Here is a 25,002-nt window from a genome sequence, read left to right as displayed (position 1 = left end):
TTTTTTGGGCTGTTCTCTTTTTTTTCTTATAGTGGATAATTTTTTGGGGTTGTTGTCTTTTTTTCTTATAGTGGATAATTTTTTGGGCTTTTCCCTTTTTTTCTAATAGTGGATAATTTTTGGGGCTAGTGGATAATTTTTGGGGCTGTTCTCTTTTTTTTCTTATAGTGGATAATTTTTTGGGCTGTTCTCTTTTTTTCTTATAGTGGATAATTTTTTGGGCTGTTCTCTTTTTTTTCTTATAGTGGATAATTTTTTGGGCTGTTCTCTTTTTTTTCTTATAGTGGATCATTTTTTGGGCTGTTGTCTTTTTTTCTTGCAGTGGATATTTTTTGGGCTGTTCTCTTTTTTTTCTCAGAGTGGATATTTTTTGGGGGTTGTTGTCTTTTTTTCTTATAATGGATAATTTTTTGGGCTTTTCCCTTTTTTTCTAATAGTGGATAATTTTTGGGGCTAGTGGATAATTTTTGGGGCTGTTCTCTTTTTTTTCTTATAGTGGATAATTTTTTGGGCTGTTCTCTTTTTTCTTATAGTGGATAATTTTTTGGGCTGTTCTCTTTTTTTTCTTATAGTGGATAATTTTTTGGGCTGTTCTCTTTTTTTTCTTATAGTGGATCATTTTTTGGGCTGTTGTCTTTTTTTCTTGCAGTGGATATTTTTTGGGCTGTTCTCTTTTTTTTCTTATAGTGGATCATTTTTTGGGCTGTTCTCTTTTTTTTCTTATAGTGGATAATTTTTTGGGCTGTTCTCTTTTTTTTCTTATAGTGGATAATTTTTTGGGCTGTTCTCTTTTTTTCTTATAGTGGATCATTTTTTGGGCTGTTGTCTTTTTTTCTTGCAGTGGATATTTTTTGGGCTGTTCTCTTTTTTTTCTTATAGTGGATCATTTTTTGGGCTGTTCTCTTTTTTTTCTTATAGTGGATAATTTTTTGGGCTGTTCTCTTTTTTTTCTTATAGTGGATATTTTTTTGGGGTTGTTGTCTTTTTTTCTTATAGTGGATAATTTTTTGGGCTTTTCCCTTTTTTTCTTATAGTGGATAATTTTTTGGGCTAGTGGATAATTTTTTGGGCTGTTCTCTTTTTTTTCTTAGAGTGGATAATCTTTTGGGCTGTTCTCTTTTTTTTTCTTAGAGTGGATAATCTTTTGGGCTGTTCTCTTTTTTTTCTTAGAGTGGATAATTTTTTGGGCTGTTCAGTTTTTTTTTTATAGTGGATAATTTTTTGGCTGTTGCACCTCTGGGCCACTGCAGAAACCAGCCACAATAAACATTTGAAAGAAACAGTGCCCCAGTGTTTCAGTTTCAGCTTCAGAGTTTGTCATGTCTTTTATGTGTTGTGATTGTCTCTGTCCACTCACCATATATTTTTCATTAATAAGTTTTTATTTTATTTTTATCACTTACTAGAAATTTCAGGTGACCCCATTTGAATTCCAAGTGACCCCACATGGGGTCCTGACCCCAAGGTTGGAAAACCCTGTTTTAATCAGAAGAGCTTTTGTCACTGGAAGCCACTGAGAGAACCCAACATTTTAAGCTCAATTAATGAGTTTTCAGAGACTTCGATGAAGACTTTCCTCTGCTTGTTTCTGGTTGACTTGATTTGGTTTGATGTTTGTTCCTTCGAGGTGTCCGTCCTAAGCATGTGGACACAGAGGTTTCCATCATGAGGAAACTGGTGCATCACAAGAACATCCTCCAGTTACTGGACTGGAACACCACTGAGGGTGAGAAACAGGTTTTCAAACAGGGCTGTCAAACTCATTCTGGTTCAGTTCCATATTCAGCCCAGTTTGATCTGCAGCGGGCCAGACCAGTAAAATAATGACTTAATTACCTATAAATAATGACAAATCCAAGTTTTTCCTTTTTGTTTTAGAACAACAACAACAAAAAAAAAATTAAATTATGATAATATTTACATTTTACAAAAAAGGAGTGAATAACCTGAAAAAAAAAACCAGAAATTTCATTTGAAAAATTAGTGCAATTTTGACAATATTATGCTTCAACTTATTATTTCTACATGTACATTTACACACAGTGTTCCATAAACATTTGGTAACAGGCAGAATATTGTGAAAATGTTGGAGTTTGGAACTAAAATTTGAACAGTTTCTACAATATTACGTCTGTTATCATGAACACAACTCCAGATCCCAGTGGGTCCATAAATGCACCAAACATTTAGGAACAGGCAGAATATTGTTCAAACGGCACATTTGGGGTTGTTCATCTTTGTTTTTATTTATGTATTTATTTGTATTTTATTGTGAAAGAATAGTTTTGTAAATGTAAATATTTTTACAGTGTAATGTTATTTTTTTCACTTAAATTTTTTCCACATAATTTTTCTCGAAGAAAATGTGTCGTCATTATTTCTGGGTTATTGTGTTGTTATTTTGACTGTAGCTCACATTGGTCTGTATGTGGAACCTGAACCAAAAGGATTTGTTCAACCTGGACTGTTCAGGTTCATTTTTGCACTTTCATCCTGCAGGGCCAGAATTAACCCTTTGGTGGGCCAGGTTTGGCCCCCGGGCCGCATGTTTGCCACTTGTGTTTTAAAACAAAGATGCTGCCTCTGCAAAAAAACCTCCAAATCCCCAAACCCTTTCTGTTTTTGTCTGTTTGTCTTGGTGCAGAGCCTTATGTTCTGATCATGGAGTATGTGAGCCATGGAACCCTGAGGACCTTCCTGCAGACCAACAGGCTGCAGCTGAGTGCAGACCCTGAGCTGCAGAGCCTTCTCACCATCGCTTCCTACCACATCGCTTTAGCCTTGCAGCACCTGCGCTCCAAAATGGTAGTACACTATAAAAAGTAATCTTGTTGACTTTATTGACTGAGTTCAACTACAGCGAATGTTGTGGTTGGATGACTGTTGTTCAGGCACTTCCTGTAGCTGTGTGTCAGTGTGGTTTCATGCCTTGATGCTTTGATGCTCCTGTAACACACTCCTTCATGTTATCACTGGTTGCAGATTGTTCACTGTGACTTGGCTCTGAGGAACGTCATGGTCAATAAGTTTCCTTGGGAAGTGAAGCTGGCGGAATTCGGCCTGGCCAGAGATTTAACACGTATGACCAGTCGACACAGCAGCCGCTGGAGAAACCCACGGGTCAGACAGCATCAGAACTCACAGATATATATATACACACACACACACACACACACACACACACACACAAACCAAGGTTCAAATAGTTTTGGATTTTTCATTCTAGTTTAGTTTTATTAAGTTTTGACTTTTTTTTTCTCTAATTCAGTTAGTTTTCATTCGTTTTTAGAGCAGGTTTGCTAGTTTTTATTAGTTTTCATTTTCTTCTAAATGCTTAGTTTTAGTTTAGTTTTAGTTTTTTTAAATATCTTTTCTCTTCTTCTCTGTCAAATTCAACTAAATCCCAGACAGGACTCTGCTGCTTTCTCCCAGCTATAGTCTCCATGTTTCCAGGTAGAGTGGGGACGAAAAGCTGACACTAAACGACAAGTGACGGACCCTTAAATATCATATGGTGTCATCAGCTAAAATTGCTTGAGGGAAACAAATCGATTTTGTATCAATCCAACATTGACAAAGATGAAAGCGAAGGGAATTTTGTCCATAATTTTTATCCATTTTAGTTAGTTTTGTAAACACACAATACAGTTTCAGTTAGTCATGTTTTCTTTCTTTTAATTATAGTTTTTATTTATTTCAGTTAACGACAATGGTTTTACAATTCTAGTTTTTGTCATTTCGTTAGTTTTTGTTAATGATAACCTTGACACACACACACACACACACACACACACACACACACACGTACACAAACCCCATTCCAGACACAGACACACACTTAAGGTTGTTTGATTGCTTGAGGTGTTGGATTGTCTTATAGCAGTGGAGGACACGCTGGTAGAAAAGCTGCATTTATTCTCCTCTACATTGTAAATTATTTTTCCCCTCATAAAATTATGTTTCCAATTTTCTATTCTTTTCTCTTACTATTTTGAATTTATGAAATCACTGCTCTGTTATTTCACCTCTGTTGGTTAAAAGTGACAAATCTGTAGTTTAAGAACTTTTAACCCCTAATGTCCAAATGTCCTTTCTGTGATACATGACTGATAATACAGGGTGGGGAAGCAAAATGTACAATATTTGGAGGCAGGGATTGAAAGACAGTGTATGACCATTTAGTTTATTGAAAGTCATGAGAATTTATTTGCCACAAGAAAATGTCCATAATAGAAAATGTTTTTATTCTATGTGTCCTCCTTCTTTCTCAATAACTGCCTTCACACGCTTCCTGAAACTTGTGCAAGTGTTCCTCAAATATTGGGGTGACAACTTCTCCCATTCTTCTTTAATAGTATCTTCCAGACTTTCTGGTAATAGTTTTGCTCATAGTCATTCTCTTCTTTCCATTATAAACAGTCTTTATGGACACTCCAACTATTTTGGAAATCTCCTTTGGTGTGACGAGTGCATTCAGCAAATCACACACTCTTTGACGTTTGCTTTCCTGATTACTCATATGGGAAAAGTTTCTGAAAAGGTATGGATAATAGTGTTAGGTATGATTATGACATCAGTATATGTTTGGGTTCAAAACAACTGACGTAGTGTCTGCTGAGAAAAAACAACTAAATGTTCATTGTAAATTTTGCTTCCCCACCCTGTAGTTTATTTTGTTTCTGTAGTATCAGGGAGAATCAGGTGTCAAACATCATCTGATTCAGAGGTACCAGGATTTTGTGTAGTGAATTTAATTTAAAGTCTCAATTGTCATGAAAAATTTTAATACAATTAAAATGTGATGTTTACTTTGTAACTCAGACAAACCTAATAACAAGTTCAGTGTTGTGTAGTCACAAAGTAATAATACTTCACTACTGTACTCAAGTATGTTTTGGGAGAATTTTTGATTCTGTTTACTTTTACTTTTATTCCACTACATTTCCTAACTTAATTACATACTTTTACTCCATACATTTTTAATGCACAATATTGTTACTTGCTACAAAAATTTTTTTTAAGGGAATTCGGTGTGTTCACTGCTGAGTTTACTGGTGACTGCAACAAAGTCAGGAAGCTGATTTGTCATTGAGCCTAACTGCATAATGCACAAGTGCAAACGACAGTCCACACTCAACCTGTCAGCAATCTGCACTGGGAACAGCAGTAATATTCCAAATTCTGACGCCTTTGGTTGTTATTAACATTTACTTGTACTTTTGCTTTCATTACTTGAATACATTTAAGTGTAGATTACTTGTTATACTTAAGTACAGTAAATTCTACAGACTTAAAGACTTTAATTTGAGCAGCATTTCAGTCGGTGACGAACTTCTACCAAAGTAATTTTTTGGTTGGATACCTGTACTTCTACTCAGGTCTGACTTTCCAGTACTTTATACAACACTGAGCAAGTTATTTAGAAAACTGAATCTAAATGTTTTCAACTTATAAAAAAACTAGTGTGTTGACCTTTGGGGATCCACAGGTTCTAGATGTGGTAGTTTTTATGCTGTTCTGTATTTGTCCAGCAGTCACTGCCAAAGTGTTCTGGGTACAGTAACTTGATTGTAAGGCTGTTGTATTCCAGAATTACTAACATCTCCAAAAATGTCGGTCCTATCAACTTCCCGTTTTCACTAGTCTGTTCGTTGGCCAAAAATACATAAATATGACAAACTACAGCAGTCAGCTCTGTACGGATTTTGTGTGACTCTTGAGACACACACACACACACACACACACACACACACACACACACACACACACACACACAGAGGACACATTGGCCCAAAGTAGGAATTTATGATGAATTAGTCCACAATGTTTGGCTGTGAACTCATTATGTGGGTCAAAAAGTGATTGAACATTTTTTTTAAAAATAGCCTTTTAAGCCATAGAGCACAGGTGTCAAACATGCGGCTCAGGGGCCAAAACCGTCCCGCCAAAGGTTCCAGTCCGGCCCGTGGGATGAATTTGCAAAGTGCAAGTTAGGGCATCAAACTCAAAAATAAAATCATAATAACCTATAAATAATGACATCACCAATTTTTTCTCTTTGATTTCGTGCAAAAAACATTAAATTATGAAAATGTTTACATGAACAAACTATCCTTTAACAATAAAATGTGAATAACCTGAACAAATATGAACAACCTGAGATTTTTAAAGAAAATTAAGTGCAATTTAAACAACATTCTGCCTGTTACTAAATGTTTTGTGCCTTTGTAGATCTGCTCTGTAATGCATATGTATAAATGATAAGTCGAGGCATAATATTGATAAAATTGTACTTATATTTCTTAACAAATTACATTTTTTTCAGGTTATTGACATCCTTTTTGATGGGATAGTTTGTAAACGTAAATATTGGTATAATCGAATGTCACTTTTTGCACTAAAACAATTTGGAGTTGTCATTATTTATTGTATTTATTTATTATCTCATACGATTATTTTACTGGTCCGGCCCACTTCAGATTAAATTGGGCTGAATGTGGCCCCCGGAAGAAAATGAGTTCGACATCCCTGCCATAGATGATGGTCTTGGTCTTAGATGGTTTTAAAATAAAAACACCTCCGATTTATTGATCATTTTGACACAGGATTTAAAAAAAAAAAAATCACATGCTCTCCCAAGACGTTTTTAATCAGGCTAACATTTTAAATAAATAAAATAAATAAATCTAAAGTCCATTTGTTCCCTCATGATAAATCACCTTTAATTAGCTCTCTGTATAGATCGAATGAATGTTAAGAAAACTGCGTCCTGTCTGTGTGAGTTAACACAGTGGCTGTGAGGTGCAGAAAACATAACCACAAAACACAATACACAACAATAACAAAGCACAAAACCTTATTTGACATGTGCTTTTCTGAAAATACACTCTTGTATTCTAAATATTCTGTGTAGCAACTTCCTTTGCAACAGGAAACAACTCTCAGAGAGATGTGGTTTGATCTGGGGTCGACAAGTCTTGTGCTCATTGTTTAGCAACATTTGTCTCACACTGTGCAAAAATAGTTCATTTTTAACCCTGTTCTGTGGTGTTAGCATATATTTCTTCTTAAATGTTAGACCACACAAATGTCACACCTGTGAATTTTCCATTCTGTGTTATTTTACAGCAGCGTGTACCTCTTCGCTGGTATCCACCTGAGTACTTCAAGAACAACTACTACAGTTTCAAAGGGGATGTGTGGGCATTTGGCATTGTGTTGTGGGAGATGCAGACATTTGGTGAGTGGATGAAAATCAGGTTTATCTCATGTTTGGCACAAATAGATCAGGTTTTAGGAGTCAGGTTTTGCAAGTAAATTGCAAGTTGTGGCAATGAACTGATGCTGTACTGCAGTGGTTCCCAGCCTTTTTTGTGTCCTGACCTCATTTTAACAGCAAATTTCTGGCGAACCCAGACATTCAAAACAGAGACAATTTTTTTGCAAAATTAATTTGTTTTGATCATGTAATAGTTTACTATACTATGTTTCAAATAAACGTTAATTTTAGACAACATTTAGTCTATATAATGTATATTATCGTGGACAGAGACAGTAAATCCAGGTGTAGATTACTGCACAAAGAGAGAATTTTATTTTCCTTGGTCAAGATCTGTCCAGTCAGTCCAGCTGTGATTTACAAGGAGGACAATTAATACTGAACAAACAAGAACTGAAACTATGAATTATGAAAGAGCTGCAGCATCTGAAACTGACCACAATGAACATTTGACAGATAAACAGAACCACAGTGCTGCAGTTTCAGACTCACAGTTTGTCATGTCTTTTATGGATTGGGATTATCTCTCTCGACTCACCATAGATTGTTTATTATTATTATTTTATTTATTTTATTTTTTAATTTTATTTTTTTTTTACATTTTTATCAATTACTAGAAATTTCAGGTGACCCCATTTGAATTCCAGGTGACCCCAAGGTTGAAAAACACTGCAGTACTGTGTGATAGGACCCCAAAAAGTGTGAAAAATGCAATAAAGAGTTAGGACTGTAATCTGTGCTCATATCCTAGAATGTTGGAAATGGAAATTTTCTCCCATGTTTATTCTGGTATAAAGCTGGTCACAGAGCCATACTCACTCTGACTAAGCAGTGAAAATAAATTACAGCATGACATTAAAACATGCTATATTTTTCTAGATAGAAAGATCTAAGCATTATTCATAAACACAGCAAGTATAAACAGTGAAAGTGAAAAACTTTGATTTTTAAAAAAATGATTCTTATATGTATGATATTTTCACATTTTCAGGTACATTACCATACCCAAATCTGGAGACATCAGAGTCTGTGGTGTACCACATCTGTATCGGCCATAAGAACACAAATCCTGAAGGCTGCAGACCGGAAATGTAAGTGGTATAAAGTGACAGAAAACCTACACTTGTCAGAAAATTTTAATCAAAAATGGAATAGTCTATATTACAACAGAAATATCAAATTCATTGGTAGTTTAGAAGAAAGAAAACCTCTGTAATACAAGAAAACACAGTTAAGGTCAAAATTCTAATTCCTCTTCATGAAACCAGACCTTAGCAAAAAGGATCGATGCTATAACTGTAAAACAACACAGATGCTCAATAAGACTGAGATCTAGGCTTTGACAAGGCCGCAGTACGACCCACACTTTAGTGTCTTTCAAAAAGTGTTAGAGGAACTTAGATGTGTTCCGACCAGATTCCAACCAATGAAATGAGGGACCAAAAATGTATTTTTTATAAGGCGCATTATGAAAACTTAAAATACATATTAGAAATAATATTTAAAATACTTAATAAATTACTTAATATTTAAAATAAAATAATTAAGATAATGTTTATGTAACTTAACAGTAAACACACAATAGACAATACAATGCATGTAATTTTAAGATTACAAATAAAGTGAGTCAGTTAAATATTCACCCCTTATCAGACTGGGTTCATCTCTGCTGTAGAAATGAACATGTTACCCTGGGGCTCTCAAGTGGACATTCAAAGAACTGCAGTTGTTGACACTGAACGCTTCCTTTTTTGCTTCCATGGGTTGCTGCTTGCCTTGTTAAGCTAAAAATGTTGCTCTTGACTGAAGTGTACTAACATCCCAACGTTCAAACAGTGACTTGGTGCATTCTGCTTCATAACTGGACCTTTGCTTTTCTAAAACCCCATAGACTTCATATCATGCGAGACTGCTGGCTGGAGCCGTACAATCTGAGACCTTCATTCACAGATATTGTCCACATGCTGGAGAACATCATGGAAAATGATGCGGTAATAAAAAAAAACAAAAAAACAAAAAAAACAAACATATTTTAAAATCGTGTCAAATAATGCTTAAGTTATAAGTAATATTTCTGTAAACTGTAATGAGATGGAAGCCTGAACAAAATTATTCAACACTTTCAGTGCATTGTTTCTTCTAGTAAACCTGTTTTTTGTTTTTTTTTGTTTTTCATAGGAGATGACATACTTATTTTTAGTAACTGTTTATAGAATCTATAGACAGTCACTAAAAATACACACTATTGTGTTCCTCTACACCACTTGGAGATACAGTATAATATATTAGATTATTACGAAACATTGTTTGTGATCAGACAAATTTCTGTTCCGTTTGCAGGATTATGTGGATGTTGAGAGTCCACGGCTCATGATGAAAGAAGAGGCTGAATATCATGAAGCTAAAAGTTTACAGGCAGCGAGTGTCACACTGGAAGACACCACTGTCTAAACCACCAACTACACCTACTGTAACGCACCAGGTCAAGCTAGGTTTTAGGCTGTTTGTGTTTGTTTTAATGTTATCCATTCATTAAGCTGTGGCTACTATCAGATGATGATAGAAATGAGTGCCAAATATGATTTTACATAAACAGTAAAACTAATGCAGGCAGAAGCTGACTTATATTATAATATTCATATTTAATTTTTCTTATTTATACTGTGACTGTAGTTGCCCTTCCTAATTTCTTATTTTTTTGCATGTTTGTCACACTTAAATGTTGCAGATCATCAAAAAAACATTTATTTTAGACAAAGATAACACAAGTAGACACAAAATGCACACAAAATATGGTTGAAACATAAATAACTGTGGTTTAGCACATCTTTGGAAAGCTGAGTTCCAGTTCTCTGGCCACATCCAGGCCTGATTACACCCACACCTGTTCTCATCAAGAACTCACTTAAACAGAACTTGCCTGACTGAGTGAAGTAGACCAAAGATCCTCAAGCGCTAGAGATCATGCTGCAATTCAAAGAAATTCAGGAACAAATGACAAACAGAGTACTAGATGGTATTCACTGATGTCACACATGTGGGGCACTGGGTCAGTGTCTGCCATGTGGAGGGGCAAACAGATGCATAGTTGACTGTGCTTGCCCTTGTATGTACATGTGCTTTGTTCAAACTGTGACCCACGGCCGCTCCACTGCACAGAAGGACAACAGTTAACACCTGTGCCAGACGCAGGAGCTGGTCTTTCCAGAACCTGGACGTTTGGAGCATGAAACGCTTTGCACCCGGCCTGGATGTTTCGAACCCTGGGATAAAGACGTTTCAGACCAGACTTAGCGCGCTGATATACACGTAAATACAAGAAATATGTAGATGTGTACAACAGAGAGATCATGTGTCATTGTCAGTCTTAGGAGGATTTCATGTGTCACTCCTTCGGTCGTTTGTATATTTCAAAATAAAATTAAAGTGTTTTGTCCAAACCAATAATTTTTTTTTTTTTTTTTTTTTTTTTTACCTTAGATTATAGTTAAGGTAATAACTTCTTCTAAACTAAGTAATGTAAACCTCATCTTATTAATAGTTATAGAGGTGCATGTTAGGTTTCTTTATTCATAGCCAGGATAAACAGGAAAAACTTTGAGCCAACCAGACACACAAGGATTTGTTGTGATCATTTTGTACAAGGTACTGTATTTATTTAATCCCTCTGAGTAATATTGTACACTCTCTGTTGATAATACCCCCTGTAGGGTTAGGGTATGTATGGGGTCAGATATTTTATTTTATTGTTATTTTATGAATTTGTTTATTTCGAACATGCAAAGAAACAAAATAAAATAAAACAAAACAAAATAAAACATTTAAATGGACAGAATCTGTCTTTAAGCACATACAAATCTGGGTTTTGCATGGTTGAAAAGGGGTAGGAAGAAGTCTAAACTTATTTAATCCAGCCCCTCAGTGCTTTTAAACCTTTATCATTAACTTAATACAAGAATCAAATAATACTGTTTTCCTAATTTTAGCATCGAACCACAACAAATACATAATGCAGTAACTGAATTATACACAACAAAATGTTCATGTCAGGACAGTCATACAAACAGACTCAACAATTCAACCATTTTCTTCAGCATAAGGGTCAGCAGATAGCAGCAGGTGCTGTTTGAGCCTCAGTATGGTGACTGGGGTGGGGTCTCGGGGGGCGGTGATGTCAGGTGAATACCATCTATTGAGATCCATCTGTATGGAAAAGGTTATTAAGCCATTTCTAAAGCTTCGGGACTCAAACCACAGTGAGAGCCATTATCCAAAAATGGCCAAAACATGGAACAGTGGTGAACTTTCCCAGGAGTGGCCGGCCCAATTCCCCCAAGAGCGCAGTGACGACTCATCCAAGAGACCCCACAGCATCCAAAGAACCGCAGGCCTTACTTGCCCCAGTCAGTCAGTGTTCATAACTCCACCATAAGACAGAGACTAAAGGGCAAAAATGGCGTGCATGGCAGAGTTCAGAGAAAAACCACTACTGAGCAAAAACAACACAAAGGCTTGTCTCAGTTTTGCCAGAAAACATCTTGATGAGCCCCAGGACTTCTGGGAAAATACTCTGTGGACTGACGAGACAAAGGTTGAACTTTTTGGAAGGTGTGGGTCCTTTTACATCTGGTGTAAAGTAACTCAGCAGTTCAGACATAGAACATCATACCAACAGTCAAACATGGTGGCGGTAGTGTGACGGTCTGGGGCTGGTTTGCTGCTTCAGGACCTGGAAGGCTTCTGTGGTCAATGGAACCATGAATTCTGCAGTCCACCAAAAAATGAAGGAGATTTTAAGCAATATAGTAAAAAAGGCTCCAGGAAACATCTCACACCCCACCTTTAAAAACTGTATTTTGTCTTAAAAAAAAAAAAAAAAAAAAAGAAAGAAATCAGGAAGGGGGCAAACACTTTTTCACACCACTGTATATACTTGTCTTTTTTTTTTTTTTTTTTTTTTTTTTTACAGTATAAAAGTACATTTTTTTTTATTGGGCTGCACTTGTGCAGTACAAAGCCAAGAGTGTTAAAAATAGACCACTCACTTCCTTTAATTATTCATTTTCTTCTTTTCCTTCATTCACTTTTTGCAAACTCTTCAACAAGGTTAAATCCTTTCCTTATTTTTTTTAACCTTGAATTTTTTAAAAACTATATACACAGGTTACTTCTAAGTCACATCTTATCACTTCTTGTCTTGTGTTTCTTATGATGTTTTTATTTATTTAACAAATGTATTATTGTATAGTGCTTTGGTCTGTTGTTTTTTGATGTGCCTTCTGAATACATTTAAATTCGATGTACTGTATTGCGGAAATGTTGCTACTGTATCAGTAACGTAACATAAACCAAACTGAAATAACAGTGAACTTATAGCCTCTGATTACTGGTAGACCGTAGTAGAAAGTTTAAACATATTTTAAAACTGAAAAAGTGAAAAAGTTGCACAGCTCCAACTGTTGTTTCCTTTCCTCTTTCTGTGAATAAATCCACTTCAGTGAATTTCTTCACTGTTTATAACATCACCAATGTCTCATTGTAATTGTTGTCTTCTGACCACATGTTACATAGACCAGTAAAGGGGTCAATATGTAACTGAGGGACTTTTGAAGTCCATGGGATATATCTTGCATACATTTTTTTTTAAAAGTAAAAAAAAAAAAAAAAAATTCTAATACTTTTTATGTTCATTATGATCATGTCTTTAAAAATTCCATAATTATTTAATTATGGAAACATTCAGTCATTATTAAATGATTAATAATTAATACATGACTAGACATACTAGAACTAAATAATGAACAAATTTAATAACAACCACTTTCTAATTAGCTGAACAATAAGAAAATGAGCTTATTCAAAAATTGTTTTGATTGGGTTCTTTTTATTAAGTTGAGATAATTACCCATTACAAAAACACCTGTCAAAGGAAGAGTGTCAGTTCCAAATCACATGACCTGCTCCACATGATGTCATTTCCTCCTGAAGAAAACCCTGGCAAGACTCCAAAATATGTTCTTTCTCCTCTTTCTTAGTTATTTAATATAAAAGTAGTGCGTGAGTCAAGTGTGTATTCATTGCACTCTTATGTCAGCAGTGTTGACATAAGACAACAGTGTTGACATAGGAGTCACCAGTGTTTGCTCCTGGAGGATTCTGTTGGGTTTCTGTAAATTAGCTTAGAGTCTGGTTTGGACCAACTCGATATGTAAAGTGTCATGAGATAACTTTTGTTATGATTTGGTGCTATAGAAATAAAATTTGGTTGATTGATTGTTACCACAATATCTTAATAACTTTCAATTTCAATTTTACTCAATTGATAATTGGGTTGTGAAAGGAGATGTAGAGGGGATTGTTTTCACATATTCTTATGGCGTCATATCTCTGTAACATGAACCATGTACAGCCTCAGTCCCATCACCTCCACATGGGTTTTTCTTTAGATCAAATTCAATTTGCAAATACAAAGCGTGTATCTCCTATTGTACTTTATTGCAGCTCTTCTTAATGAGATATTTAGACATGTAATCGAATTGAGTCAAATTATGGCTGTGTTTGCTTTTCATTTTACAGTAATTTGCATGAAATGTCACTTCTGGGGTTAAAGAAAACAAGACGGTTGAGTTTTTTTGGTAACATCTGTGTCTACTTGAATTTCCCTCAGGATTAATACAGTATCTATCTATCTATCTATCTATCTATCTATCTATCTATCTATCTATCTATCTATCTATCTATCTATCTATCTATCTATCTATCTATCTATCTATCTATCTATCTATCTGTCTATCTTGTGTTAATTTCTGATTTTAATCCATTGTTTTCTGGCTCAATGCTTGATTCAATAATACTCATACACATTCACAATTAATATAATACACAACGTAAACAGTTTGCATTTTCAGTTTTTGTTGAGCAAAAAACATCTCCAGGGGAATAATCTAAAAGTTGTGATATTTTTTAGAAATCATAACCTTGATTAATCATAATATTTGGATATTTTTTTCCAGTCATAATTTAATGTTCAGTTCCAGATTTATTCATTGCTTTACCCCTCTGAGAGTCTGGTTTCGACCAGCTCTATATGTGAAGTGTCATGATATAACTTTTGTTATAATGTGGGGCTATATAAATAAAAATAAAATACATTTAATTGATATATGATATTTGGAAGAATCTTTCTGTAAAAATGTCATGTGGCGGTACGGTTATGCTGATTTTCAGCCTGAAAACAGCAAAAATGTCAACTATACCTGTTAACTATGTTACCCTGTAGAGGTAACTCAAAAAGTCCCTCAATTATATATTGACCCAACCAACAGTAATGCAACAGTCACAGCTTTTACAAGAGAAAACATTCAACACAGGAGGAAAAAAAAAAAGAAAAAGCAGCATTTGACCCAACACACACTGAAAGCAAATAACTGATACACAAAACTGTTAAATTGTTAGACCATATATTACAGTCGGCGGATGAAAACAAACAAAACACAGTAACCTGGTATTTACGAGGTGTCTGGAAGGCAGCACGGCTTTAATTTCTCTGGGCGGTGCGTTCAAGACACCTCCTTTAGTCGGAGCCAATAGGATCCAACCTGGAAACACGCGTTTCTACGACACACTGGCCACAGAGAGTTGCAGCCCACGGCCTACCAACATGTTTCTCCGTGTGTTAGAGGTGATTATTTCTTGTATTTCGCCTCTCACATCCCTATCACCTTATGCATTGACCTCCAGGCCCTGCTGCCTGCACAGGTGTACCCACAGTGGGTAAGTGGATCCGTCTGATTCTGATGGGACATGAAGTCACTTTGGAGTTTGTAGTCAACATGTCATTCACTCTGTAAATGTGTTTTTCAGCTGAAGGATCTTGTGCAGTGGTACGCAGGTGCGTTCAGGGACCCCATGGTTGTGGCCCCTCCAGCCTGGTTCGGCTCCTTCATTGTGTGTGAGGCTCTGCTGCAGCTGCCGTTCTTCCTGTTGCTGCCTATGCTTTCTGGAAAGGTCAGTCCTGTCCAAAATACACCTATGATCGTAGACCTGCTGGGTTAGATGGTGGTCATGTGTGTCACAGCGTCTGCCAGGAAAACTCAGCCCGTGTTGGACATCCTACAGTGATCATTTCTGGACATCCAGTGGAGGAGGACAGGACAAAGCAGTGAATAGATTTTTTTTTTTTAGCGTCCAGGAAAAGCACAGATGAACTTTATGGGAAAGATTTAGCAAGTAAACGCGTCTGTGTTTAGTTAACACTTCTGTCTGAAGTCCAGTGAGTGTAGAGATGTGAGCTCCCACCCTGCCCTCTGCCGGATGTCTGTGCTCCTACACCCTGGAGCTTTCTTTCTTTTTTGGTTTGATTCGCACCCGATTGAACCTGCGCATTACCGCCACCTACCCGGACTGGAGTGTGGTTCAGTAGATCCATCAGGGGGAAAATAAATAAATAAATGAATGAATGAATAATAAAGGTAAAATAAAGTAAACAAATAACTCTATCTATCTATCTATCTATCTATCTATCTATCTATCTATCTATCTATCTATCTATCTATCTATGTGCTATCGAACGATTACAATTTTTAATCAGTTTAATCACAGGGTTGCTGTGGATTAATTCACATTAAATCGATTACATATCATTCATTTTTAATCTATATTAATCCCGTTTCAGTTTGTATGAGCAAAGAGACTCAAGAAAGAAGGGAATATATATGCACTTATCATGTTTGTTGTAAGCTGGGTGACACGTTAGCCAACAGTGCTGGCAGAATACCCATCTACGTATGCTTCACGTTAATGTGGTATTTTAAGCTGGAAGTGCTTCAGCGAACTGAAAACTCCTTCCTGGGAGTGTGCGTAATACTTTAAGTCGGTTGACTATTTTATCTTGGTGTTTTTGTCCTCATATTTCCATCAGAGGGCCAACGTGCTGTTTAGCACCTTCCATCTCTATTGGTTGGCGCTGTCGCCTGACACTACCGGGCTCAACTGCCCATTTGCACATGTGTGACGGTCACTCTACTTGGACAAACTGCCCCCAAATGCATTGGCAGAGACATTCGCAGTCATTTTGCGCTGCAGATGAGTTAATTGTGTTAAAATTTTTAACCAGATTAATCACGATGATGGATTAATCGGCGTAAATTTTGACATCTCAAATAAATAAATAAATAAATAGAGAGGCACTACTCATGGCTGCACCAGAACAGGCCCTGAACACCAGAGCAGTAGAGGCCAGGGTCTACCACACCAGAATAGACCCCAGGTGTAGGCTGTGCAGAGAAGCCCCTCAGACAGTCCAGCACGTCACAGCAGGTGTAAGATACTGGCAGGCAAGGCATACATGGAACAGCATAACCAGGTAACAGGTGTAGTGTACAGGAACATCTGTACTGAGTATGGACTGGAGGTCCCAGGGTCCAGATGGGAGACACCCCCGAAGGTGACAGAGAATAAACAGGCCAAGATCCTGTGGGACTTCCAGATCCAGACTGACAAGATGGTGATGACCAATCAGCCTGACAGAGTGGTGGTGGAGAAACATCAGAAGACAGTGGTAGTGATAGACGGAGCAAACCCAAGTGATAGAACAGCAGAAAGAAAGAGCACGAGGAAGGTGGAGAAATACCAAGGGCTGAAAGAGGAGACAGAGAAAATGTGGGTTGAAGGCAACAGTGGTGCCAGTAGTGATGGCGGGGGGGGGGGGCAGGCACTAGGGGCAGTGACCCCCAAACTGAGAGGATGGAACCAGCAGATACCAGGAACAACATCAGAGATCTGAGTCCAAAAGAGAAACAGTTCTAGAACAGCTAAGCTCCAGAACAGAACCCTCAGGCTCCCAGACCTCTGGTAGAGGACCGAGTCTGAAGGAGACACCGCCCAGGTGGACAGAAGAAGATTTATATTTATATATATATACTTAACAACAAAAATGAATAAAAATAAATGGATGAATGAATGAATGAAATTCTTCCTATTAACCCTGTGTTCTACTGGAACCTAATTCATTCATCAGCCACTGCCCTCCCTGCATCTCCCCACAGGTTACCTGATGTGAAACTCAGTTTTGTTTTGAGATGAAATGATTTCAGTTTGCGCCTCTCCTCCTCATAGGCCCCACAGTCTATTTTTTAAAATTTCTTTTTTTTTTTTTTTAATTGAATGCATTTATTATTTGACCCTACAGTCTAGCAGCACATGTTGAACAGATTCAGTGACCCCACAGTGGATACATATCCCAGTTGGATGCTTCCCTGTTATTTGAAGCGTGCTATTGAGTCCATTATGACCTACTCTGAGGCGGTTCCTGTCCAGCCTTCTTCCACATCCAACAAATCTTTCAGTGTCATGAAGATGTCTCCCTGTGTCCACTAAATCCCAGTATTCTTGCCATGACTTCTGCATTTGTTTCTTTATGAAAGATTTACCCTCCCTCCTACTCAGTGGAATATTTTTGTTACTGTTTCTGTTTGAGTGATTGCTGGCCAGAATATCTACACGAGCAGGGACCCACACAAACCAGACATCTATGCCCTTGCTGTGCAATTTTGCATAATACCTGGTGAATTTGGAAAATGATATCCAGTCTACCATGATTTAATTGATTTTATGCTTGTTAATGCTACCCAACTGTCAGATGCAATTAGAGTATCGTGTGTTCTTCTCCAGCCACTCTAATGCTGTAAACTCCACAGAATAAACTGATAAGAGATCTGTTGTTCATTGCTTGATTGCAATAAAATAACAATGTACTATCTTCCCCTGGTGATGACTGCCGTGCACTAGACATGGCCCTCTAGCTCAAATAAACTACATGGTAAATCTAGACTTTGTCTGATATAAGTTTCTTCACAGTTACATTAGTGTTTGTTCAAGAACGTTGTCCCTGCCCTGTGTGGCTTCTATTGTAAGATTTTCTGAACTGTGTACTTTGACTAATGTCTCTGCCAAAGTTCTGCTTTTTCACTATTACTGATTGCTATTGCGTTACCACTAATTAACACAGGTATTGTAAATTCCTCCCAATTCCATTCATCTTCCTTATCATTCCCATACGTCTGACAGCTGAGTTTCTCTTCCTTTTGAGCCACAATATTGCCTCCAATATGTACGTTAGTTGATCTGATAATCCTCCTTACTTCTGCCTGTGATTTTTTTTTGTACTTCATCAGTTTGTCCAATGAATGATGCTTCTTTAACTGCACTTTAACTGAATGCCCTGTTCTTCTTTTTAATTGCTTGTCTGTAATTTTCATCCCACCATGGTATATTCTTTCTCCTTCTACCTCCCACACTTTTTGGTATTGACTCTCATTGCTGACTGTATTATAACTTCCTCTAATCTTTTATTTAATTCTTCTCCATCTGATATATCTTTGCTCTTTAGGTTCTCACATCCTCCTTGTTTTGTGTTTGAAAGTTCTTCCAGTTAACTTTACTTAACCCTCCATATTGGTATCCTCAGTTCCTCCTCTTGTTGTATTTCTGTCCCCAACTTTATCACAATAGGTAATGATCACTGCCCGACTGTTTGACTTGTGATTACCTCCCCTGTTGTAATGCCTGCTGTTTCATTTGAGACTAATGTGAGATCAATTGCACTCTTGTTGTTTTTACTGTTGTATCTGGTTCACACATTCACACATACTAAACCCCTTTCCACCAATAGTCCACAACAACTTCCCCATTTACATCTGTTTTCTCACTTCCCCGCAGTGTACTATGTGCATTAAAATCTCCACACCACATCACCTTACTCTGTGCCTGCCCACCCACAGTGTTTAATGTATCAGAATCTACTGACTGCATGGATTATAATAATTAATTATACTACTAACTCATCCTTTCCTGTCCATATCGTAATCCCTATTGGTTCATGCTCTGTTCTGATGTTAATGATCTTAAACCGGTGTTTTTCAACCTTGGGGTCGGGACCCCACGTGGGGCCGCCTGGAATTTAAATGGGGTCACCTGAAATTTCTAGTAATTGAAAAAAAAAAAATTTACTAATAAAAAATATATGGTTAGTTGACAGAGATAATCCCAATCCATAAAAGACATGACAAACTGTGAAACTGAAACTGCAGCACTGTGGTTCTGTTTCTGTGTCAAATGTTCATTGTGGTCAGTTTCAGATGCTGCAGCTCTTTCATAATTCATAGTTTGAGTTCTTGTTTGTTCAGTATTAATTGTCAGCCTTGGAAATCACAGCTGGACAGACTGGACAGATCCTGACCAAGGAAAATCCAATTCTCCCTTTGTGCAGGAATCTACACCTGGATTTACTGCCTCCGTCCCTAATAATTTACATTATATAGACTAAATGTGTCTAAAATCAACATTTATTTGCAACATAGTATAGCAAACTATTACATGATCAAAAACAAATACATTTTAGCAAAAAAAAAAAAGTCTCCATTTTGAATATCTGGGTTTGCCAGAAATTTGTGATGTTAAAATGGGGTCAGGAGCCACAAGGTTGGGAACCACTGTCTTAAACCCTGTCCCACTCTGCACAAATGAGACTACCCCACCATCTTTGCTGGATCTCCTATCATATCAGACTGGTATATATCCCTGTATTTAACTAAACCCACTCCAGCCTCAGCCAAGTTTCCTGTACACACATTATATTGGGTTTACAGTGAAGAGTTGATACAAACTTTTTAAATTCCTGACCATTAGCTATCAAGCTTCTTGTGTTCTGTTGCAGTATAGTTAATACTATGTGGAACCACCACTGCATAGTTGTGACTGAACAGTTCATCCCTCCTTTCAAACTCTCCCCATCCAAGATCTCTGATACCCAGATATTTTTCTGCAGACTTGACGACTGTTTTAATATTTTCTGTCTTCTTAGCTGTTTGTGCTGAACAATTTATTTCCTCAACCATAAACAGTATTAAGTCATTTCTCTTCACAATTAGTGTGTCATATTTAATCTTACTGCATCTTTCACAAGATTTCACCACATTAGTATTTGCAGTACTTGCCTTCATATTTAATTTGTCTGACTGCATGGCTAATTTCTTGGCGGCCTCTGCATAAGTGATCCTCTGTGAAGTTTTCAGATGTTGCACCTCAGCTGCTCTCTTGCTAAACTCACATCCTCTGTAAGCAGAGCTATGCTCTCCTCAGCAATTACAGCACTTTAATGCTGCCCCATTTTCACACTTTCCGTATCATGCTCTCCGGCACATCTTCCACATCTTTGCCTTCCGCTGCATACTGCTGCTGCATGCCCAATTTTTTTGACATTTAAAGCACCACAGTGGTGGTGGTATATAAGGCCTGACCGCATAACACATGTACCCAATAACACACTTTAATTGGAAGCCTTTCTTCATCAAAGATTCATAGAATTGACAAGCTGCCACCCTTCTCACCATCATGTGCTGTTTTCAAGTGCTTCACCTCCTTCACATTTGCTCCTGTCAGATTTTCTTTCACCTGCTCTGCTGTCGTGCTGGTAGGTATGTTTGAAGTGACCACCTTGGACCACCTTTTTATCATTAACCAACAGAGATGGGTAATCCCAGGTTCATCAAGTCAAAGTCCTGCCATGTATTGGTTCCAACCTTTTCATTTAGCACAGGTGATTCCACTAATTATCTCTTCTACCTGGATGAGAAGTTGTGCTCAACCAAATGGGCTGGTTCAGTGAACAGGATGGAACCAATACATGGCAGGACTGTGACTCAGTGAACCTAGGATTACCCACTTCTGGTAAGCAATGTTGCTTTCTTACCATCAGTCTTATTTACTCTAATGGCTTTGCTTTGTTGTGCACTGTCCCTGCTAAAAATCAATAATGCTCCATTATGCAGAACTTTAGCACTTTTAACCTCACCTATCAGTTCATTTTTTGCTTTGGTCAGACGGACCGTGCTCCACTCACCAAACGTCCCCCTCTTCACTCAGCTTAATAATCATTTTCAACTTCTCCTCCTGCCTTTTCATTATAGGTGAATTTTGCTGATGGTCAGATCCTTCTGTGTATGAGCCTTGATTTAGCTGTTTTTACATTTTCCCTCACACCATTACTTCTGCTCCAACCTTCAAATGCCCCACCATCCTCCTCCATTCCATCTAGTGCACTTCCTAATCCGTCTCTTCCGTCTGCCATCCTGTCCATTCATAGTCTGGTGGGCCGACCGCCACCCTCCACCTCAGCACTAAGCAGGAAGTCTCCTTCAGCTGGCCACCCTGGATCTGGTATTCTACATGACATTAAACAAGTAGTGGAGGAAGCGTTCAGATCCTTTATTTAGGCAATACCACACTGTGGTAATACTCTACTACAAGTACAAGTTCTGCTTTCAAAATGTAGTATTAGTAGTAAAATATATTTCAACTAAGAACAAAGTGTTCTTAGTGCAGTAAAATGGTTCCTGTCAGTATTTTACTGTTTAGTCTGAAGGTTTGAGATTAATTTATTGCTGCATTCATTATATTTAACTGTAATACATGTTAAAGGTTGAGATAACTTTAACAATTATAGAAATTGCTGACATTATGTTGTTTTGCTGTAGATTAATCTATAAGACTGTCATATGTTTGTTGCATCACTGTCACTGTGTGGAAACCGTGTCGATTTAACAGTAGTGGAGGAAATATTTGGTTAGACTACATGAAAATGTAGTCCTTCCCTTTATCACAATATTTACACATGAACACATTTGGAAATACACGATTTTCACTAGACAGGAAGGGGATGAAAAAATCTAATCTGACAGACAAATGTAATGGAATAAATTTAAACACTTGGCCCTTATAGGTTGTTGAGTACAAGTCAAACCTCCTAAGACCCTGGAAATGTCAGCAAAGTACCAGCTTTTTTTGTTTTTATTAAATAAGTGCCTATATAGGAAACATTGTGATGCAACAGTTTTTTCAGATGCAGTTTTTAAAATTGTTATGGAATGTCCTTTGTGGTGGACAGTTTTCTTTTTTTGTGTAAAGTTGTGAAACTCTTGTCCACAAATGTGGACAGAAAACCCATCGCTGGGTCTGAGGAGGATAAATAATCAAAAATGAGAATCAATTAAAACCCTGGCTTTATTTGTTTAATCTTTTCACCTAAAACCTTTTTAATGTGTAACAGTTTCACCACTATAAGGCCAAAATGAACAACCTTTGGAGGCAGGAATAAAAGATACTTAGGAGAGGGTTGAAATATACTGAGTGCAAAGGGAATAACAGCAACAAGTCAGGAAACACTGATGTGAATGGATGTATTCTGACATTTTCACCAACATCAGAACTAGAGTACAACAACAGTCTATCCCTTTAGTCATAGACACACATTAGAAATAAAATAGAAATTCTGAATATTTTGTAGATCACAGATTTGTTACTGCTTGTACTTTAGCTGATTTTCTGCTGCTCAGACACTTTGTTATAATGTTCTTATTCCTGCTGTTGCCCCTTCTCAGAGGGCCTTGGGGTTGGTTTGGGCTTGAAGGGAAAATGATATTAAAGGCAATGTATAATGAATGCACTGTAATTCCATTCCTCTGTATGTACTGTTACATTGCTCAAAAAGATTAAAAAAAGAAAAAGAAGAAAGAAATCCTACAATGTAATGCACGTTCTGTGTCTAATCGATCGATGTTGCAGCACCGGAGGGCATTTGTACAGATTTTCCTCAGCCTTCACAGGCATGATCACTGCCAAACTTGCCAAATGAATAGAAACATTACCTGACTATCCACTAGGCGCAGTTTTATGTCCGTATTCAAATGTTTTGAGGTATGCTGGGCGATTTTTACCCTCTTTCTACGTATAGGCACTTTTCACACACAATGACACCACGGGTACAATGCCACTAGTACTAATAATGCATACGTTGTGCAGACTGGAACACCTTGTGACCATGTTGTTGTCTTCACTTTCAGGAGGCTGCAGGTGGATCAGGACTCCTGCGATTGTTTACTCCACACATGTGGCCACCACATTGGTTCCGATCCTGGCCCACATCCTCTTCTATTCGTTCCCTTCAGAACCACACCTGGGACCCCAGACCATGCAGGAGCGCTGGTTTCTGGTCTCCATATATGCACCATACCTAATTATACCTGTGATGCTGCTCCTCACCATGCTGCTGTCCTCCACATACAACCACACCTCCACATCTGGAAACACATCAGTCAAAGCCAAGAAGAACTGAAACAGCCTTCAGTTCACTAAGATTTTAGATTATATTCTATTTTTCTGATAGCACTTGTTGTATTAGATTGTCTGAGTGGGTTTTAATTTTCCTGAGAGATATTTTCACGCATAAAATGTTCACATGGTACACACTAATATACATTTTCCTGTGAAAAGTGACAAAACCCAATAAATTCAAATTGTGTTCACATGGGGCCAACAGTGTTATTGTAAAATGTTCATGTCATACCTATCAGTGCATATTTTACATGTTGATATTGATAATAATCATCATAAATGGCAAGTCAGTTTCTTTCAATTTGGACAGAGCTGAGTTTTAATATGAAAATGTTCACTATTGCAATATAAATGTTCTGTTATCACTAGCACACTGGACCTCTTTCTGTGCCAAAGGCAAACGTTTTGGCTGCACTGTGAAATGCAGCATATATTGGTGCACTATGAAAGTTGCCACTTTTTATTATTTTTTAAGTTTTGAAAAAAGTAACAACCATCCATTCATTTTCTGAACTGCTTCGTCCTTGTGAAGGTCTAAGCAGGTTGACAGTTCATTGCGAGTCGACAAACAAACATGAACAATAATTCACTCTTACATTCACAACTATGGGCGGTTCAGAGCGACCACCAAACCTACTAAGATGCATGTGTTTGGACTGTGGGAGGAATCTGTGGCACCTGGAGAGAACTCGCATAGAAACACTGAGCACATGTAAACTCCACACAGGAATGCCAGCAATTAACAAACTTTTGCTTCTAATATGTGGAAGCTGCTCAGTTCACTACATTATTTCAAGTGTCAGTGGATGTAGGTTTTCATGCATATTTATTTCTCAATCTCTTCAGATACAAGAAAATACTGTACATACTTTCTATAGTATGTACAGCACTAAAAAAGTTTCAGTGTAAAAACAGCTTCTATAAACCAAAGTGGTCGTATTTAGTGTGACCTTCCTTTTACACTTAACATGTCTTTAATCCTTTTTTCAGATAGTATGAAATTTTGGCATTCACTTTCTGATAATTTATTCCAGGTTTCTTTCCAATTTTTGCTGCTTTTTCAATGGGTCAGGGGTCACACTAAGTTCTGACTTAAACCTTTAGAACCCATTTAGTTCCAGTTTTTGTGTCTTTTAAGGCTGTGCACATATTCCTGTATTTTCTTGTTGTATCTGAAGAGACTGAGAAATGAAATAATATGCATATTCATTTCAATGCTGCAAAAACAATCTAAAGGCCGCCTAAAAGTTATGCACAGTACTGTGTGTATATACTATATATATTTATACACACTCCTGATCAAAATTTAAGACCAGTTGAAAAATTGCATGAATTTACATTTTGCACTGTTGGATCTTAAGAAGGTTCTAAGTACAGTTTCAAAATGCTAAAAGAAGAAATGGGAGTGAGACAAAAAAAAAAAACATTGAGTAAGCAATTTATTGAAAACAACAAACTGAAATAGTCTGTTCATCAGCTGATCAAAGGTTAAGACCAACAGCCTTTAAAAGACTAAATCTGCGCAAAAATGTGGATTCACTGCCATTTTCTGT

General features: G+C 37.2%; 2 protein-coding genes across 4 annotated transcripts in view; both read left to right on the top strand.

Moving 5' to 3' along the window:
- The window catches only part of LOC115416725 (tyrosine kinase receptor Cad96Ca-like), a 32,141-nt gene extending 20,888 nt beyond the window's left edge, over positions 1 to 11,253 (top strand). For 2 of the 3 annotated variants that reach the window (XM_030130574.1, XM_030130571.1), the window contains 7 exons: positions 1,628 to 1,726; positions 2,645 to 2,805; positions 2,983 to 3,120; positions 7,129 to 7,240; positions 8,271 to 8,370; positions 9,171 to 9,270; positions 9,620 to 11,253. In XM_030130574.1, coding sequence (XP_029986434.1) covers positions 1,628 to 1,726; positions 2,645 to 2,805; positions 2,983 to 3,120; positions 7,129 to 7,240; positions 8,271 to 8,370; positions 9,171 to 9,270; positions 9,620 to 9,730 — 821 coding nt within the window. In that variant the 3' untranslated portion in view covers positions 9,731 to 11,253. The remainder of the gene's footprint in view (positions 1 to 1,627; positions 1,727 to 2,644; positions 2,806 to 2,982; positions 3,121 to 7,128; positions 7,241 to 8,270; positions 8,371 to 9,170; positions 9,271 to 9,619) is intronic. The other variant, XM_030130572.1, reaches the window with a different exon arrangement.
- A 3,686-nt stretch (positions 11,254 to 14,939) lies between these two features.
- On the top strand, positions 14,940 to 23,576 carry LOC115416726 (sigma intracellular receptor 2-like). Its single transcript, XM_030130575.1, is given in 5 exon segments — positions 14,940 to 14,961; positions 14,964 to 15,052; positions 15,143 to 15,254; positions 15,257 to 15,286; positions 23,179 to 23,576. Coding segments are annotated over 5 exon segments (525 nt in total). The 3' UTR covers positions 23,451 to 23,576.
- The last annotated feature ends 1,426 nt before the right edge of the window (positions 23,577 to 25,002 follow it).

This window comes from Sphaeramia orbicularis, unplaced genomic scaffold (genome assembly GCF_902148855.1).
Source record: "Sphaeramia orbicularis unplaced genomic scaffold, fSphaOr1.1, whole genome shotgun sequence".
Classification (NCBI taxonomy): Eukaryota; Metazoa; Chordata; class Actinopteri; order Kurtiformes; family Apogonidae; genus Sphaeramia; species Sphaeramia orbicularis.
Note: the sequence above shows the minus strand (reverse complement) of the source record. Positions and strands in the feature narration are given on the sequence as shown.